General features: G+C 38.1%; 1 protein-coding gene across 1 annotated transcript in view; it reads left to right on the top strand.

Annotated features, from left to right (window-relative positions):
• The window catches only part of PPAT (phosphoribosyl pyrophosphate amidotransferase), a 67856-nt gene extending 47690 nt beyond the window's left edge, over nt 1-20166 (top strand). The window contains exons 3-11 of the mRNA XM_026676566.2: nt 1465-1671; nt 8413-8525; nt 8659-8804; nt 9721-9793; nt 12722-12873; nt 13381-13508; nt 13857-14078; nt 14324-14444; nt 16436-20166. Coding sequence (XP_026532351.1) covers nt 1465-1671; nt 8413-8525; nt 8659-8804; nt 9721-9793; nt 12722-12873; nt 13381-13508; nt 13857-14078; nt 14324-14444; nt 16436-16611 — 1338 coding nt within the window. The 3' untranslated portion in view covers nt 16612-20166. The remainder of the gene's footprint in view (nt 1-1464; nt 1672-8412; nt 8526-8658; nt 8805-9720; nt 9794-12721; nt 12874-13380; nt 13509-13856; nt 14079-14323; nt 14445-16435) is intronic.
• The last annotated feature ends 251 nt before the right edge of the window (nt 20167-20417 follow it).

Below are 20417 nucleotides of genomic sequence, written 5' to 3'. Positions count from 1 at the left end.
CTCCCTCATGACTCCACCAGGGGCATGACAATGATGTTGATGAGCCATCAAACTGGTGTTAACTTTAGCTGCCTCATAAGTAGATTTTCTCTAGGAGCTGTGCCCAGCCTAGTCCTTCAGGGGTAAAAGAAGAAGATGTGGAGATTACTCTAATTTGTTTTCTCTCTTTAAAAATGAATGCTGGGAGAACTCAAAATATTTCAGTGTATGAATATATTTGATGTAAATAAGACCGTCGTCTGTGCAGGATTTTGACACTCCCATTTGTAATTTGTAACTCTCACACATCTAACCATCAAAATTTTATAAAGAGCATTATAAAGTAATGAACATAACTTTGTCACAAGAGGAATGTGAAAAAACATTTAGAAAATGATAACATGCAGTAGTATTTGCATGTGTTGTAAATTGATTTAATGGGTTGAGTTAAGGGATGTCTTAATCGCCTCCCTTGTGGATAACACTCCATGGGGCTGCCCCTTGAAGACCTTCTGGAAGCTACAACTGGCTCAGAAAAAAAGTGACATGCATTGGATGCCCTGCGGTTCAGTTGAGTAAACCAGTGCTGTGTGGGCTACATTGATTTCCAGTAGCTTTCCCAGTGCAATTCATGGTGCTGGTTAAAACACCAAATGGCAAATGTCTAGGTTATTTTCAGGACAGTCTCCCCGAGAGTATCTTCCCATCACACTAAGCCAGATAGGGCATGCCAGAGGTGGTATTCAGCAGGTTCTGACCAGTTCTGGAAAACTGGTAGTGGAAATTTTGAGTAGTTCAGAGAACCTGCAAATACCACCTCTGGCTGGCCCCGCGCCCATCTATTCTCTGCCTTCCGAGTCCCAGCTGATTGGCTGGGTCTTCTTTTGTTGCCCTGCACAGGAGAACGGAGCTGGAAAGCAGGTTAGTGGGGTGGGGAGGGAATGGGATTTTGCAGTAACCTTCCCCCAGGAGTGGGATGGGAATGGAGATTTTACAGTATCCTTCCCCTGCCACGCCCACCAAGCCACGCCCACAGAACTGGTAGTAAAAAAATTTGAATCCCACCACTAGGGCAGGTGTCCTCCCTTAAATGTTGCCACCTGATAGGTCTTGGGAGGCAAGTTCTTTGAAACTTTGTCCTACCTTAGATCCGAGGAATTCCTACCCTTTTATTCCTCCGTAGGGTTACAAAGACCTGTGTTTTCTCCCAGCCATTGGGCTAGGATGGGGCTTGAGTTAGGAAGATATTTGATCTGGAGCTTGGGAAGGGAGGGTTTCGTTTTTTGTTTTTGGATTGGTGTGAGTTGTCCAGACTCATTATATGAGACAGGAAGTCATAGACATTTTGTAAATCAATCTCAATTAAGTAGAGCTTTTTCTTCTTCCCAATTAGCTCAAAGGGATTAGTTTGACACCGCTGTCCATTGTAAGCAATACCGAAAACGCCATTTTAGTTCATCCGTCCCATTTCCTTTTTCTTCGCAGGGAATGGGTCTTGTTAATCACGTGTTCAGCGAAGACAGTCTGAAGAAACTGTACGTTTCAAATCTTGGAATCGGCCATACAAGATACTCTACCTCTGGGGTGTCTGTCCTTGATAATTGTCAACCGTTTGTGGTGGAAACTTTGCACGGGAAAATTGCGGTCGCCCACAATGGAGAGCTAACGAATGCTGTGCGACTGAGGAGAAAGGTATGGATCTGTTTTCCTAAGATGAGAAAGTGGAAAAGGATAGTAAATTCACTCATAATAGAGAAGTTTATATCCGTTGGGTAGTAATAGGATGCAAAGATCGTTTTAAGGGTACAGTCCAAATACATTAGAATGTTTAAGTTGTAGCGGTCGAGGTCAGTTGGAAGGAAACCGGAATCCTAAACCCAGCCCTAATGCACAGCAGCAATCTGAGCTTGTATGAAGCTTTCCTTTCACCTTAGTCATCTTGGAATATGGCATCCAGCTTTGGTCGCCATGATGTAAAAAAAGATGTTGGGACTCTAGAAAGAGTGCAGAGAAGAGCAACAAAGAGGATTAAGGGACTGGAGGCTAAAACATATGAAGAACGGTTGCTGGGATTGGGTATGTCTAGTTTAATGAAAAGAAGGACTTGGGGTGACATGATAGCAGTGTTCCTATATCTCAGGGGTTGCCACAGAGTTGAAGGGGGTCAAGCTATTCTCCAAAGCACCTGAGAGAAGAACAAGAAGCAATGGATAGAAACTAATCAAGGAGAGAAGCAACCTAGAACTAAGGAGAAATTTCTGACAGAACAATTAATCAGTGGGATAACTTGCCTCCAGAAGTTGTGAATGCTCCAACACTGGAAGGTTTTAAGAAGAGATTGGACAACCCACTTGTCTGAAATGGTATAGGGTTTCCTGCCTAAGCAGGGGGTTGGACTAGATTAGAAGATTTCCAAGGTCTTTTCCAACTCTATTATTCTGAGATCTTTTCCATCCTGCCCCTCTAAATCTATATATATATAAAAGCGAAATGCCACTCACGTATCATCACAAAATCTCCAGAACCGTAAAGCCTACAAACTTCAAATTTGGCACGTATGTTCCTCTTGGCTTCTAGGTGCTCACTAAGAAAGGATTTTTCGAAATGACCATCAGAGTATTACTATTTCCTATATTATTATTAACACGCTCTGATGCTAAGGAGTTCTACTCCCACTTGAAAAGAAATCTGTTCCAAATCCAAAACACAAGCAGAGGAGAGGAATTTCCATTTTAGTTTCACAGCGCCAAGCAGCTTTAGTACAGAACAGTTGAGCTAAGCCACACCCAGGCTCCTTGCTGTCTCCTTGCTCACACAGCAAATACTGTTTCAGTTTCCAAAGAGTCCTCAACTTTCACACACTGACAGCACGCTAGCCAAATGAATACCGATGGACGTTGGTAGGCCGAGGCAGAATTTTTTTCCCTTATTTTCCTCCCCAAAAACTAAGCCCGACCACATAGTTTCATAGCAATGTACAGGTATCGAGCTAGTTAGTTTATAATCACTGATGCATTCAGCATTCACACATCCTCCCTCAGAAGATTCTCCCATATAGATGCCTGAAACACATGCTCTTTAGGCGTACCGTATCTGCCCAGGTGATGGTAAACAGCCCATAGATCTAAGGCCTATAGATATGGCCTGCTTATTCTCTGGCCCCTTGTTCTCTCACAAAAAGCTAGTGAGAAGAGAAGAGTGCCAATTAGCATCATATTCACCTTTAATTCATTCTCTACCATACACAATGTAATACTGATAATAGATTGTTTTGAGTGCAGTTTAGTTTACTATCATATCTGTAGTTGTGAATGAAACAAATGGCCAAAGAAGTAAATCACTTCCAGAAATTTATTTTGTGCAGCTTCCGAAAATGACTGAGAAAGATGTACGTTTTACATCCCTTTGGCAGAAATTAGAGAATTTACGAACAATTTGGTGAATATCAACTATGTCTGTTCTTCCATAATTAGTATATAATTATCATCAGCCTGAATCAATCCACTGCAGGGTGAAGATTTCTTCAGTAGATTGTTCTGAATTGGGTGGCCTATCGATGCCACTTAAAAATAAGTTGATACGTTGAAGGCTATATATCATTATTTACTATGCTGATTCAGTCTAGGTTGGTAGATAGATGTTTTTCAAGTTCCCAATCTAGGTGTGATGACCCAGAGTATATCAGAAATACAACAAAAACCAAAACGTAAATAAAAGTCCTTTAATGCCTTCAACTTGGCTTCACTGTTTAATTGTTCACAGCGGAGGAGTAAACTATTTTCAGAATAACATTTCAAAGGCAAGAAACACAGTTCACATTCAAAGAGCCGATAACGAAGCAAAAACCAAAAACAAACCGCACTGAATAAAGTTTCACAACAGACCAGGATAGATAATTGCCAACTTCAGGAAGATAACCAGGGACAGTCTGTTGGAAGAACGCCAACCAAGATAAACCTTCTTTAGGAATAAAACACTAATTTGTCTCCAGCGTCTGTTAGCACGCAGGTCCAACCTTTTATGCAGATCTCACAGCTGCAACCCATGAAGAGGATCATGGCCCTCTCCTCCCCAGTAGACCACGTTTCTCCCTTATCCTCTCCTCCCTGCATACCCTAAGATGGAGAGGGGATGGGCCTGGGTCTTCCTCTGACTGCTCAGCCGGCCTCTGCCCTTCCCCAGCCTCCTCCACCACCTCTGGAGCCACACTTCCACTCCCTGTTGGCTGTTCCTCCTCAGAGTCAGTGTCCACCAGGGGCATGACACTAGGGCTGGGAGAAACAGTCTGACCCAAAATCAGCAAACTGACTTCCAATATCTAAGGAGATCTTTGAATCTGATCATCTCTGTCTCACTCCCGTGCCTCAATTGCTATACTACTCTAATTAAAACAGTGATATTAAATTTAAAATGAGAAATCCTAGTCTTACAAACTCAAAGGGATTTTTTTGTAGACATTCTGTGAATGAGAAATGTGGAATACAAAAATTCTGTACTAAAATAAGTACCTATCTTTCTATCCTTTTGATCCAGGTTTTTTTTTTCCCCAGCTTGTTCCATTCCACTGATTTATTTCGGTCAGTTGATTAGAATAGAACAGTACAGAAGAGAACAACAATGGCAATTGCAGAAGTGTGATTAGATACACAAAGGACTTTTCTCCAGTTTAGAAGCTCTCATTGTACATGCAAAACAGCAGAGTAATAGTAACCATAATCATAATACAAATAAGAGGAGGTAGTGAAGAAGATAAGAATGATGATAATGATGATGATTAGCCATACAACATGGGTAAAATGTACATAGACGTTAGACAGTACTGTGACAATTAGGGATTCAGCTGGTTGCAATTGTTCATTCTGCAGTCCTAACTATCCATTGGAATCTGTACCTGTTCTGTTTGATAACTGTACCAAGATAGACAGTTACAGAAATACATCATGACAGACTCAATCATTCCTCTGTAAAACTGTATAGCTCTTGGGGCAGTTTGAACTTCCTGAGTTGATGCAGGAAGAACATTTTTTTCCTTGGGTTTTTTAAATAGTGGTTCTAATGTTAGGTGTTCATTTCAAATCCTGGGAGATTATAGAACCCCAAAACTTGAAGGATTCTACTGCGGATGCTGTTCTGTCAAATATAGCAAGGAGCGGTCAAATAGAAGGGCTCCTCCTAAAATCCATTCTCACCTCTACAGTTTTAAGCATGTTCAGCTGCAGACTGCTACAGTGTGTGGTCGTTCAACCTCCCTTCTATAGGCAGACTCGTCACTGTCTCAAATGAGGCCGATGACACTTGTATTATCTGCAGACTTTAGTACTTTAACAGAGGGATCCCTAGACATGCAGTCATTAGTATATAAGAAGAGCAATGGAGAAGAGTGCACAGCCCTGAGGGGCGCCTGTGCTAATTGCCTGGGTATTAGATGCAATTTTCTCTAGCTGTACCTGTTACTTCCTATCTGTCAAAAAGTTACACCCTACAAGTACGGAAAGGCACAGGTGGCTGAATCAGTTTAGAGTGAAGCATTTCTGGAATTATGGTATTGAATGCTGAGCTGAAGTCTACGATAAGGACCCATGCATAGGGGATTCAAGAGGTTACAAGCATCATTTGCCGATGTATTTGCTTGGTAAGCAAACCACAAGGGAGTCTAACCAGCAGATCCATCATGATTTTCAGGTGGGCCAGCACTAAACTCTCAAAAGTCAGAGCAATCGGTGTATAGTCATTTAGTTTACTGATGGAGGGTTTCTTGGGAACTGACATGATAATGGAGCAGTTGAAGCAAGAAGGGACGTAATACATCTCCAGTGACTTATTAAAGATGTGAGTGAAGATGGAGGCCAGTTGTTCAGCACAGGCTTTCAACCAAGAAGGAATTACTCTGCCTGGGCCTGGTGCTTTTCTGATCTTTTGTCTATGAAACAGACCTTGCACATCTTTTCTCTGAGAATACCAGAGGTGGAGGAGGGCCCAGAGGGATGAAAATAGGTATAGGAGATTTGGCTGCCGTTGTATGTATCTGAGATGGAGAAGGTAGCGATAGATTATACTGATGTCCTCTCAAACCTACAGTGGAACACATTCAGGGCATCTGCCAGTTGCCAATTCTCTTCGGTAAAGGAAGGGAGGTCTCTTCCAATAATGTTCTTCAGACTTCCAGTTGCTGGTTCAATAGCTGAGAACTGGTTTCTCAGCTTTTCAGGAGTATGTTCCCTTTGCTACTCCGATCTCCCTTGTTACTACATTCCTCCCCTTATTGCAGTGATCCCCAACCTTTTTTCATGCCGCGGCCCGGTACCGGCATCAGCTGGGCGCCGCCATCTTTTTTTGATGAAAAAGTGCTTCCGGTGAGCTTCCTACCCGGAAAAACTCACCGGAAGCACTTTTTCATAAAAAAAAGATGGCGGCGCCCAGCAACCAGCGGCCCGGTAGCACTTGTTCCGCGGACCGGTACCGGTCCACGGACCGGTGGTTGGGGACCCCTGCCTTATTGTACAAAATCCGGTCTCCTTTCCTATAGGCCTCCTCTTTGGCATGGCATAGATGCATGAATTTAGCTGTGAATCAAGGCTTGTTGTTATTATATACGTGCCAGCTCTTGGCAGGCGCAAACAGGTCCCCACAGAAGCTAAGTTGTATGTCACAGTATCAGTGAATTTATCCGAGCTTTCTGGGAAACAGCTGCTTCTTTTTTTAAACAAATTTTATTGATTTTACAATTAAAACAGACCAACAACACATACATAAATGTAAGAGAGAAAAATAAAAGAAGAAAAGAAGAAGAAAATAGAAGGAAAAAGATAGAAAACAATTAAAAACATTTTCATCTTCGAACAGTTTGTGAGACCTCCTTTTTATCCTAATTTTATGCCATATACACACTTAATCCTTACATATATCTGTATATCACTACTACGATTCTATCCTATCCTCTTTTGCCTTTTAGTGTGAAATCTATCTTTGGTCTATCCATTTGTACCAGCAGTTCCAGCTATTGTAGTATATTGAAGTGTCTTTATTTTTTAATGCCAAGGCTAATTTGTCCATTTCTGCACAACTTGAAATTTTTTGAATCATCATCTCCTCTGATGGAACATGAGACTGGGAAACAGCTTCAAAAACACTTCAGCCTGCATACTTAAAAGCAAGCCTGCAGCTCTAACTTTGCTTCCTCCATACAAGACTTAGCTGTTTTGACCAAAACTGTTTTTTGCAGTTTTAAGTTTCTGCCTGTAGGGAGGGAGAAGATGGATGGTACAAATGATCAGAGGGGCAGCCGGTAAGCATCGTTTAATGTGGTGTAGCAGTGATCCTATATATGCTGTTGCTTCTAGTGAGATAGCTGATGTGCCGAGTGGATCTTGGCAGGTTGAGTTGCTTACGGTTTCCTGTTCTCTGAAAAATGGAAGGTCATACAGACTTCTTTCTTTTGTTAAAGTTGCCTAAAAACTTTCGTGTTGTTTCCCAGTAATGCAGGCTTCATAGTAAAAATGTTTTAAGTTTGGGGGCAGAAAAGTAGTCTTAGTTACGACCGGAAATGGTAACTACTTCCTGATCTGTCTTTGATGTTTGTTATTGTTAGTATAGAAAGAAATGTTTCAGTGTCTATTAGAAGGCATTATATACCTTAATGTAATGCTACACTATGTTGTTAATCTATATATATAAAAGCGAAATACCACTCACGTATCATCACAAAATCTCCAGAACCGTAAAGCCTACAAACTTGAAATTTGGCCGTATGTTCCTCTTGGCTTCTAGGTGCTCACTAAGAAAGGATTTTTCTAAATGACCATCAGAGCATTAATATTTCGTACATTATTATTAACACGCTCTGATGCTAAGGAGTTCTACTCCCCGTCCTCACCTGAAAAGAAATTTGTTCCAAATGCAAAACACAAGCAGAGGAGTTTCAGTTTCACTTATAGTTTCACAGCACCAAGCAGCTTTAGTACAGAACAGTTGAGCTAAGCCATGCCCAGGGTTCTTGCTGTCTCCCTTCTTGCTCACACAGCAAATATTGTTTCAACTTCCAAACAGCCCTCAACTCTCTCACACATTGACAGGATGCTAGCCAAATGAATACCGATGGATGCTGATAGGCCGAGGCAGAATTCCCCTTATTTTCCTCCCCAAAAACTAAGCCCAGCCACATAGTTTCGTAGCGAAGCACGGGTATGGAGCTAGCTATTGGTAACAATCAGTGTAACCGTAACATCAACTATTGCATCATTTTTCCATGCTGAATAAAAAGTTTACCATCTGCACAGAATGCTAAATTCATTACATGGTCCATCTGGATTCATTTAGCTGTCCCCACTGGCACTCTGCCGACTTCACACACACACACACACACGGGGGGGGGGGGAGAATCTGCACTAAAGTTACCTCTACCTATAATAAACCTTTGTCTTTTGTTATACACAGCTAATGCGTCATGGAGTGGGCCTGTCTACCAGTTCTGATAGTGAACTGATCACCCAACTGTTGGCATTCACCCCTCCTTTAGAGGAAGATGATACACCAGATTGGGTGGCAAGGTAAATCATGTGCCTGATGAGAAAAGAATTTAAATCGATACAACTGACCTCCATTTGCTCAAGTGCTTCCCCCCCTCCCGATTGTTGGAATTCTCGAAATAAGCAATGTATTAAACTAGCTTTTCTATTTCAGGATTAAAAATTTGATGAATGAAACACCCACTTCATATTCACTTCTGATGATGCATAAAGACATTATTTATGCAGTTCGTGATCCCTATGGGAACCGTCCTCTCTGTATTGGCCGCCTTGTTCCAGTAGGTGATATCAATGGAAAAGGTACGGTTTCCCTATGTGTTAATAGAGTCCAAGGGTCTTCAAACTTGGCAAGTTTAAGACTTGTGGACTTCAACTCCCAGAATTCCCGAGCTAACGTGACTGGAGGAGGAATTCTGGGAGTTGAAGTCCACAAGTCTTAAAGCTGTCAAGTTTGAAGACCCTTGAAATAGTCCTTTGAGAACTATAGCTGAAAGTATGTTCATTTAAAAAATACTGTTACCTTTCTCAAATTGTTTTCTTTTCATCAGTGAACCAGCTATCTTTTAAAAATGTAATTGCTGCATATTGTTATGAGAAAGTCACCTATTTTTAAGTTTCTGAGCTAGTCTCCAGTAAACGTAACATACACTGGAAAATATAATATAATATTAAATTAAACTGTAAAGTAAAACGGGGTATATTTATGATTGGTCTGTGACATCTGGAATATTTGAAAATAAATATTTTTGGTAATCATGACAGAAAATAAGAACATGTTCAAATGTATCGATGTAAATTTTAATTTAAATACATCAGTCAATTTCCAGAAATATTTTTAGAATTATTTGAACTTTATTTGAAGATTTAAATTTTGGAAAAGAATCTTTGGCATCTAGACTAGCGAGTCACCTGTGGCATTAGTTATTTTCACACTTTTTGCTGTATATTTGCTGTAGACAGATCAATTTTTCATCCTGCAATCGCAGCAAAGTGTAAATAACATATTTTGTTAGTGAACATTTTGTTGTGTTTTGGAAAATTCCAGTGTACTTATTATACCCTGCAAGTGTCTGTTGTCTGTTTAAGTAGGCTTCACTTTTATTATAGAAAAAAGCAGCTGCAGCCACAGCAAATGTACTATGTAAAGTTAAACAGACAGAAATAAGTTCTTAGAATTGTTAAGACATTTCTTTAATTATTGTTGAATTTATTACAGGGAAAAATAATGCTGAAACTGAAGGCTGGGTAGTTTCTTCAGAATCCTGTAGCTTTTTATCTATTGGTGCAGAGTAAGTTAATAATTCATTTGTTTAAAGAGGAATTAAAAACAAATCAATAATTTCTTCATTTTTTAAGCAAGAACTGGACACTGCATCTACCACATTGGAGTATAGTAATATTTAGTTTTAAAACAATAAAGCATTTGATCTGAAAGTCAATATCGCACTGAATCACTTTGCAATGTTAGGATTAGGGTACTTTTTTTTTTTTTTTTTTAAAACAAGTTTTATTAATTTTTAAAACACACAAATTGTCATTATTCATTACATGTTTAAACCTTTTTTCATTGTCAATTTAACAAGTCAGATAAATTATAATTCTGTTTTAAACCATTTCCATACAACATACCAAAACCTCTTATTCAATTTCTCTTTACTTCTCTTTACTCTTATTCAATATCATTATTATTATTTCATCTGTTTCTTTCTGACTTAGTTACCATTATTCTCAATCTATATTTCTACAATTTTTAACTAATTCTCCCCCAAAAGACATATACACACAACACACAAAACATAAAAAAAATCTTTTGGAAAGTAACTTGGACCCAGGTGTCTCTCTCTTCATGGACTTCAATTATATTCATGCTCATCTTACATATCATTACTTATTTTATTTACCATTCTAAGCCTTCTATATTAACTTCCCCACATGTTTCACACTTCTTACTTCTATCTTAATTAATCATCTTAATTTGAATCATTATATTTATATCTTTTGTCCATTTTTATCATCCCTTTGTCTCATTCCTTATAAAAAAAAAGAAAATAAGTTTCTCCTGAAATCATTAATCAGAGTATGATGCCTTTCTATCTCCCCTAAGTTAATCAAATTAATCTTTAAAATAATATCTAATACCCAATCCGATTTTGCTTGGTACATTCTATCTAACTAATACATCCAACATAATTAAGTACATAATTAGACAATAAATCCAAATATTAAAAAAAGATACTATAATAAAAATTTTATAATAACATCAATACCATAGTCTTATTAAACTCTTTAATTAAAACAATATTCTAAACCTCCCCTATTATTAAGTTTTAAAGCCAATCATTTTTAAACATTTTAACATTTTAATCTCTCATCAACTCTTAAATCATTACAATACTACCATCTCATCTTATGTACCTTGCAAAATCTTTTTTTTTTTTTAAATTATACTTTATCCATTATCCAAAAAAAGTTTCTTTTTTTCATTTAATTTCAAGACATTGTAGCTTTTCTCCACCTTTTCCCTTTCTTTCTTCTCCCAACAAACCTTTCTACCCCCCTTCTTCTAGCCTCTGCCTTGCCAGCTTCCCTTCTCTGTCGTATTCCTTTTCCCTTTTGTTTACTATCATCATATTGGTTTTGCACCTTATTTTTCCCTTTCTTAAATGTTTTTTTAGATCTTAAGTCCTTAAGTCCTTTAATTTTCTTCTTTTCTCTTCTTTTCTTTTCTTTCTCTCTTCCTTCTTTCTGGATCAAGTTCTGAGATTCATTAAAGATGGCTCCTTTCTTTCTTTCTTGTTCCTCTGCTGTCTTCATCTGTTGTAAAGTTTGTTGATAATTAATAAGCGCCATTTCTAAGAAAAGGAAAGCTTCTTCCACACCATCTTTACCATTTTTTTTGCTTGTTCATATTCTTTTCTTAGTTCCTCAACAGAAAGAGCCATTATAAATCTTTTCTTTTCTTTTCCCCTTCTTTCTTCTTACAACAACCAGAATATTCAAAAGAAAATAAAATAAAAAAAACAGTCCCAAAGTTATCAGTCAGTCCAAACCAAGGCAGAGTTCTCACTTTCTCCTTCTGGGGCAATATCAATCCAAGAGAAAGAAAGTCCAAATCTGTTTAAAATCTTATTGCAATATATTCTAGTCTTCAAATCCTTAAGGCATCTGCTCCAACAAATCTTAGCATACAAATGTTTTCTTTTTAATCCTCTCTCTTCCCACTCATCGCTTAAAACCAATTTTCACCTAAAAGAAATAGGTTTCTTAATATCCAGTTATTTATTCCGTAGGAAAAGAGGGAAAGCTATCCTTTCAGCACCTTCACAGCCGCTTTTTCCTCTTCTGGCAGGTATTATTCAGAAAGTCATACTTTTCAGGAATTTTATTAGATATGTCTTAGAGTCCTAGGAACCAAGAAAAACTTTCTCCTCTCAATCACTTTCTCCACTTCCTCCTGCGCATTCTTACCCGGCTGCCAGCTTCTTTGTGGCGGCCATTACAGACCGCCGCTGCACCGTCCTGGGAAAAGGGAGTTCTGCCGGCCAGGGAGGGAGTCTGCAGCACCCCAAACCCTTCTCCGGATCCCCTACCTTCAGCTGCCCCTGCAGGCAGCCTAGCTCCGCACCCGGCTGGGTCGGAGCCCCAAAACGGCTAGCGCGGCAGGGATCGCGCAGCTTCGCAAATCCCTGCCGCTCGCGAAGCCGACAAACCGGAAGCCAGGATTAGGGTACTTTTTAAAAGATAAATAATGAAATAATTCATCTGTAAAAACTAATTATAAATAAACCATTAAGCCCTAAATATCATGCTTTCATTTATGCATATAGAATCAGAATAAATTTTATTTGTTCTTGAAATTGACAGCTTCAGTTTGCATGCTCAAAGAAAAATGGACTTTTTTCTTTTTAACTCTTTCCATTTTTCACTTTCAAGAAGAAAGTAAGTTCTTGTAGAATTTGAGAAAAAATTTTTTTAAACAATTGCCCTGTTGTTATAAGGGGGTATAAGTTTAATAAATAATAAGTGCAGAATAATGATCAAAAACATCTGACAAAGTAAGAAATAAATGTAAAGTTTCATAAATACCCTTGCTCTTTAGGGAAAAAAAAACATGTTATTGTCTATTCAATCTGAAAATGAAACTTTTCTATAACCAAATACCAGAGTTTCTAAGTAAAGCAGTTGGGATGTTTAACATGTACCACTATATTTTCAAGATACTATCGAGAAGTCATGCCTGGAGAGATTGTGAAAATATCCAGATACGATGTCCAAACTTTAGATATTGTACCGAGACCTCAAGGAGATCCAGCAGCATTCTGCATTTTTGAATATGTGTACTTTGCAAGGCCAGATAGCATCTTCGAAGGTAAATTATCCCCAAATCATCTTTGATTTGGGATACATTATTTTAGATTTTAAAAATTATGTAGTTCTTCCATGGTGGCGCAGTGGTTAGAATGCAGTACTGCAAGCTACTTCTGCTGACTGCCGACTGACTGCAATTTAGCAGTTCGATCCTCACTGTCTCAAGGTTGACTCAGCCTTCCGTCCTTCCCAGGTGGGTAAAATGAGGGCCCAGATTGTTGGGGGCAAGATGCTGACTTTGTAAACAGCTTAGAGAGGGCTGTAAAACACTGTGAAACGGTATATAACTCTTAAGTGCTATTGCTATTGCTGGCTCTTCAATGCACCCTATGGAAATTGCTATGTAAATTAAAAAGATCTGACTTTATTAGGTCAAGTTTTTATGAGACCTGACCATCATCACTGATATTTAGATAGGTGCTTCTCAGAAAGCTAACTTAAAAGCAGGAGAGAGATTTATGGCCAGTTCCGCATAAAAACACATATGGCGTTTTCCTTCTTCACGTAGGTCAGATGGTGTATTCTGTAAGAAGGAGATGCGGTCAACAGCTTGCTATTGAGGCCCCAGTGGAAGCAGATTTAGTTAGCACAGTCCCAGAATCCGCAACGCCTGCAGCCCTTGGCTATGCACAAAAGGTACCGCTCTACACCTTTCTTGTTTTTGTTGTTGTTTTAATTATAATTTATAATCCCCTTGAGCCGAATAAAATACAAAACATCAGGAAAGCATTGATTTTAAAAAATGTTTTGGATGTCTTGTTACCTTTACTCTGAATTAGAATACCAAATGAATAAATTTTGTCACAAAGAAATACAGGGGATTGTACTAATACAGACTTTCAGCACTTGGTCTTTCCTTGGTGCATTTCAAAGCGATGAATTAAAAAGTCAGTTCATTGCAAACCAATGGTATTGGATAAGGAAATTGTTTTAATCACTGCCCCAAAAAATGTACCTTGACCTTCGTGTTTTGCTTGTTTTCAGTGTGGCTTACCGTACATTGAAGTGCTTTGCAAAAACAGATATGTAGGAAGAACTTTCATTCAGCCAAACATGAGGTTAAGACAGCTGGGAGTGGCCAAAAAATTTGGAGTCTTGTCAGACAACTTCAGGGGGAAGCGAGTTGTCCTTATTGATGATTCGATTGTGCGAGGCAACACTATTTCCCCTATAATTAAACTATTGAGAGAATCTGGTGCTAAGGAGGTAAGTGAGCATATCAGAGTAGAGGGAGAAGGGACGAGACGTTTTCATGACTGTTCCTTTCTCAACACTCTTCTGCTTCTAACTACTACTGTTCTTGCTACTAAGAGAAACCCAGTCAATTCTTCAACGGTGTTTTCTGTTCTTACCCTTATCCTTGTAGCATTTAAAGTTGACTCGTGTTTGCCATTGCAAACTATGATGTAGTTAAAACACTGCTAGTCTCATAATAGCGTTTCCCTTCACAGGTGCACATCCGTGTGGCTTCACCTCCAATAAAATTTCCATGTTACATGGGAATAAACATTCCAACGAAAGAAGAACTTATTGCAAACAGACCTGAATTTAAAGACCTAGCAGGCTACATAGGTAAAAAAAAAGTTTTTATTTTTCATTCAAGCAATAGTTTCAGACGGGTAGCCAGGTTAATCTTGAAGGCAAATTGAGTTTATTACAGCAGAGAGATTGTTATAGCTATAATTAATAAGGTTGTATTGGTGGTGATTGGAGTAAAGCATTGCAGAAATTTATTGAAAATTAGTGGAGCGGTGCTGTCTGCCTTTCACCTGCGTCTCTTTAGATCTTGTAAAAGCTGACATGATCATCTTATGAAATGATGGGTTAAATTTTCTAGACCAGAGATGCTTAAATCTGTCCTGCAGGACCGGCCTGGAAGTAGCAAAGTGCCTCTGGCAGCCAAAATGGGCCACAGGAGGAGGGGGCGCGGGAGGCCCCGCATCCTGTTTTGGCCAGCAAACTGCTACATGAGGCCATTCACGCCAAAAACGGGGCATGGGGGGGCATGCTTTAGGAGGCATCCATCCCATCTCCACCCACCTACCCCCAGGCCAGCGGAGAACTACAATGTTGATCCGGCCCTCGAAAGAATCAAGTTTGACACCCCTGTTCTAGATGTCTTGAACTTCAATACTCTTCTCATTTATTGGGATTAGAACAAGCCCAACAGAAATCAATTGCTTAATTCTGAATAGATAGTTTTATTTCTTGAATAGAAAAAAAAAAAACTATGATATAACCAAAGACACATAAATACCTTTGCACTTACAGAGCCTTGCACATTTGGGAATGGAGTTTTTTTTTTCCCCCTCATAATTTCCTCCTAATGTGCAAAAGATACTTTATTTTATACAAAAGAGGCAGTGTCTGGGGACATGGAAGTTTAAAGTGAACTCTTCTACCAATCTTCCAGTACTTGAGAAGCTTCGACTTCTCCAAAGCACCTGAAGTGAAGGCAGGACAAGAAGTAATGGGTGGAAGATCATTAAAAAAAAACATCCAATCTAGATCTGAGGAGAAATTTACTGATTGTGAGAACAATCAGTGGAACAGCTTGCCTCCAAAATTTGTGGGGGCTGCATCACTGAAGGTTTTTAAGAAGACACTGGACCGCCATTTGTCTGGACTGGTATAGGGTCTAGTGCTTGAGCAAGGGGTTGGAAAGACCCCATTTTTCTATGTTTTACCTCCACACACAGACAGGTGTTTGTGGTCAATTAAAGGAGGATTGTTTCCATGAATTTGTTTCCAATATCCATTTAATGCATTGGTTTTTCTGCATATATTAATGCATTTGCTTAATGAAATAAGCATGTATTAATGTGCTGCAGACTTACATGCACATCATGAAATAATATGTAAGATTAGATTAGAATTAATATGGAATGTTTAGCTAACATATTTGGTCAATATTTAATTCATCTTCATAAAAGGAACAGCATATTTTGCCTTATATAATTGGAAATACAGTCTGACAGCTGATATACATAGACATACATCAAAATCTTTGGTTTAGGTAGGTCTAAAGAATGCTCAGCAAGCTTTTATTGCAAATTTAAAGAATCAAGATTAGCTAATGCTAATTGATCCATCTAATTAAAATGTCAGATCCTTAGTTCCATATTTTAAACTTCTCTTCCTGAAAACAGGACTTTTTTACAGTTGGAATGTCATTGGAAAATAAAACATTAACATCATATTTTATAACACATTTTAACAGAATTTTCATTCTTTTGATTGAACTATAATTAACAAGCATTATCAAGTAAACTAACAGAAATCCACGATGCAGAGATTCAAAAAGATACCAAAAAATTTAAAATCTACAATGTAAATGAAAACGAAGGTTTTGTACATGTACAAATTTATCCCACTTGTAAAATCTAATGATGCAAATTACCAATTAATATATTTTATTAAAGATCCAACTATAGAAAATATTTGAGTTAAGCAATTTAGGCAGCATAAAATAGTACAACTTGATATGTTTTTCTTCTCTTCAGGAGCTGACAATTTAGGCAGCATAAAATAGTACAAAAATGATATGTTTTTCTTCTCTTCAGGAGCTGACAGCGTTGTTTACCTCTCAGTAGAAGGATTGGTTTCCTCTGTTCAAGAAAGCATAAAAGCAAGACAAGACCAGGAAAATAACCTAAAAATCAACAAGTTCAAAAGCGGGAAAATCGGCCATTGTACAGCGTGCCTTGTTGGAGAATATCCAGTAGAGCTAGAGTGGTGATTTTTGTGAATGTTATCACCAAAGGCTTAAAGTTTGGAACTGATAAAATATTATGTTGCTGCTAAGCAAGTAATCAAACCACTCACGTTTGCCTAACCCTTATTTGGAGAGGGTAAAAAAGGAGCCAAAAAAAAAAAAAAGAATAAATTTTAAAACAATCCTGCAATAGTGCTATAGTGGGAGCAGTGGGGAAGGGAGGGGAGTGAATGGGTAAAAGACCTGGTGAAAATCTCTTTGATTCCATAGGTTGCCAAGAAACTTTGATGGAGATCTTCTAAGGCTTTCACTCACAATAATGTATGTTTCTTACAATGACGCTGTGAGAGGTTGTGAGCCATTAAGCCATCTCACATTTTAAGCAGTGTTCAATCATTTAAAAAAAAAGATGTGAATTTGATCTCAAATCAACAATCAGAACTTTTTAAGCTCCACTACTTTTGTCACTGGTTTTATCCGGCAATATGGGATCCCTAGACTATATATATGGAGAGTACTTTTTTAAAACTGCAACTTTGAGCTATAATTTGTTACCAAAGACTGAATATTATTTTTATATAGTGCTTGGCTGAGACGAGAAGCCTCAGGGAACTGCTAAACAAATAGCATCTAATACCTTCAACCTTAATTTTTCTTTTAAGTCTGGAAAATATACTTTATAAAAGTTGCCTATTAAAGAGGTGAGCCTGGAAAAAAACCATTGGTTGATTATCACTAGACATACGGGCTAATTTTCCTCAGTATCTTCTTTCAAATTCAGTGCTTAAAGGTTGACTTCTTTTGCTGCAACTAGGCTTCCAAAGTAGACTCCAAACTCTGAACAATTAATACACAACTTTTATTTCAATTATTATAACAAATTTAATGATAATTTCATATATATTGCTGTTTTATCCATTTTCATTTTAAACATAAACATTCATTTTATTCATTCAGATTATTATTCTATTTAATAATAGCTTTTTGGGTATTTGGAACGATGTATCTTTTGCAAGTTTTAGGTTCCAGGATATCTTTGTTGTTACTTTGTCCCAGTCAGCCAAAAAACTTTCACTTCTTAACTTCCTCCTGCACTTTCTTTCCCGGCTGAGCGCTTCTTTGTGGCGGCCATTTCTGACCGCTGCTTGTACCACCTTCGGAAAAGGGAGTTTAGCCGGCTAGGGAGGAGAGGTGCAATCCTCTCGACCCTGCCAGATCCCCCCTGTCTTCACCACCTTCTACGGAGGTGGCTTAGCCCTGAAGCCGGATGGCTCAGGGCACTCCAGCAGCGAGCGCAGGCAAAAACCGCGCACGATCGCGGATTGCTGCCTGCCACGAAGCGCTGCAAACCGGAACTCCCTCCAAGAGTATTGTTTTTTTTTAATGGAGAAAACTCAATCTGACTTTCAAGGTCCAGCTACCAGAGATATGATTCACACTACACTAGTGTTCTTTTTTTGATTGCTGGAGAAATGACATGAAGGACTTCTTGCTATGCTGATGAAAACATAAACATGACTTATGTTTACCCTTTCCTCCTGTTCTTTCTGTATTTCGTTTCCACATCAGTGCAAGATACCAAGATTCATGACCAATAGCTAACGTGGGGCTACCTCTTATCACCCAGCTTGTGAAGTCACTAACATCTAAACAGTTGTCTTTGTGGGAATAAAACAGCATCATTTCCAAATATTAATTTCCACACATTTTGGATAATGTTTGTCAGCATAAAAACTAACCCCAGTGTTTTCTGTATAACTGAGGAAAGACTAACAGCTATTCTGTTGGACAGTCATAGAGTCAGGTCAGATTGCTGATTTAGGATATAGAGAACTTTTTTTTTTTCATTGTGGCTGAAATTATTGGGTAACAAGTTTGGAGGTCTCAAAACTCCTCTCCCCAAATTTTTATGAATCTCTGTTGGGTTCTTGGTGCTTTGCTTCTGCAGATGTGTCATTACCCGGCCAGGGTAATATTATCAGTGCATGGATCTGAACCAAGATATCTGATCTCTTGCTTGCTGCTTTAGTATTCTTGCTGAAAACTCTATGGGACTCTTTATCTGGTACCTTTCCTCTAATTTGATTGGATGGGGGAGGGGTCCAATAATCTATATGCTTTTCTAACAAATCACATTTCCCCCCTCCCCCCCCAAAAGCAAAAAGGGTAATAAATTCTATTGAGTCCCTGATCCTGTAGCATTGAGTTTGTGGATAAGGGTATCAACTCTTCTTTTGCCTTTTGGGAGATGGATCAATTTCACAAATGATAAATAAAATTAAGGAAGGAAAAGAATGCAAAAATACCTTTTTGGCTTTATGTACTGTAGTCACATACAAAAAAATTGGTGGCAAGGAAGACAAACAATAGAAAGCCACTCCAATAATATGACTTGAAAATATCTCCCATTGAAAAAAATAAAAACAAAAACAAATGCCTTGGAGTTTTAACTTAAACTGTTGTTTTCTTTTTGATATATTGTATGACACAATGTCTGATCTGAACAGCCATATAAATTAAATAAAAATATAGACAATAATGGTTAGGGATAGCTCATAAGAGGACGCTAGTTACTCAGATTATATATAGAAAATAAATAGTAGAGTCACACTCTTAAGCACACACAATCAAAAAGCATACCTAATACTTGTAGCTAACCTTTTTAAAAAATCTTTCCAGAGATGGTCATATTCTGAAACATTTTCCCTCTGGGGATTCCAGTCGGTTAATTCTGAAGCAGTCTTTTGGTGAACATGACATATAGTTTAGTAATGTGGGGTCAAGGTTTACTGCCTATGTGTTTCCGTCTGCTCCTTTTGAAATATTACAGCTTCATAAGGATATACGACCTTGCAGATTTTTAATATCACAATAAAGCTTTGCCTTCTTCAATTGACTGGAGAGGGTCAATATGCATAATCAGGAACGGTGTGCATTAAGACAACTATTGGTACAACTATTAGAAGTTACATATAAAAATAGTATGCCTTAATAATTATGAAACACCAAATCAAGGCAGAGAAAAGCATTGTTAAGTATTTTTTTTCTAATTTCAAATGCAATCATTTAAAATATTACGAATAGGGGGAAAGAAATGAGATCTAAGAATGGTTGGAAGACCTGATTTTTTTTTTTAAACAAACCCTTAGTTCCTATAGGAAAAGGGCACAGAGAAACTTATTGGATGTTGCAGTGCTATATATAAATATATGATGAAATGCAAATAATACAGGATGTATTTTAGCAATTAGTTTCTTTCCCAGGTCTGTACAGAAGATGATTGTGAGGAAAAAGATATCAACTTTTTTTCACAATGGGCTTATGAATGTTTTTTAGTGCAATAACGGTTTGAGCTGGGAAGCTTTGCTTTCATTTTTATTTGATTTTCAAACATTTATGTAAGTGGTAAAGATGTGAGTATTCATGAAGAAAAGAGGCAGCAAAGCACAAAAGATCTTACATTCTAGAACTGCTGCCTTTTAAATTATAAGACTGCCATCGACAACAAGGAAAGTGCACTTGAAATGCTATCCATTTAAATTTGTTGTCTTTAAAAGAAATAAATGGATTTTAAAAACCTCTCAATGTAACTGGGTTTTTTTTTAACAAATACTTTTAAGCCATACGAATTACAGTATTTGCCTTAGGTCCATTTGTGATTCCTACTCAGTACTGATTGTATAAGTATCCATCTCGTGTATTCAAAACTATGTTTATTCTTATATCTGTATCTTGTAAGCGATTGACAAATCAAATAAATAAAAAATAAATAAAAAAAACCTATACCCATGATGGCGAACTTACAGCACGCATGCCAGAGATAGCATGCA

This window comes from Notechis scutatus, chromosome 4 (assembly GCF_049901735.1).
Source record: "Notechis scutatus isolate UNSWTSFEM ecotype Mainland chromosome 4, rNotScu1.2, whole genome shotgun sequence".
NCBI lineage: Eukaryota > Metazoa > Chordata > Lepidosauria > Squamata > Elapidae > Notechis > Notechis scutatus.
The sequence above is the reverse complement of the archived record's forward strand: the minus strand, read 5'-3'. Positions and strand labels throughout refer to the sequence as shown.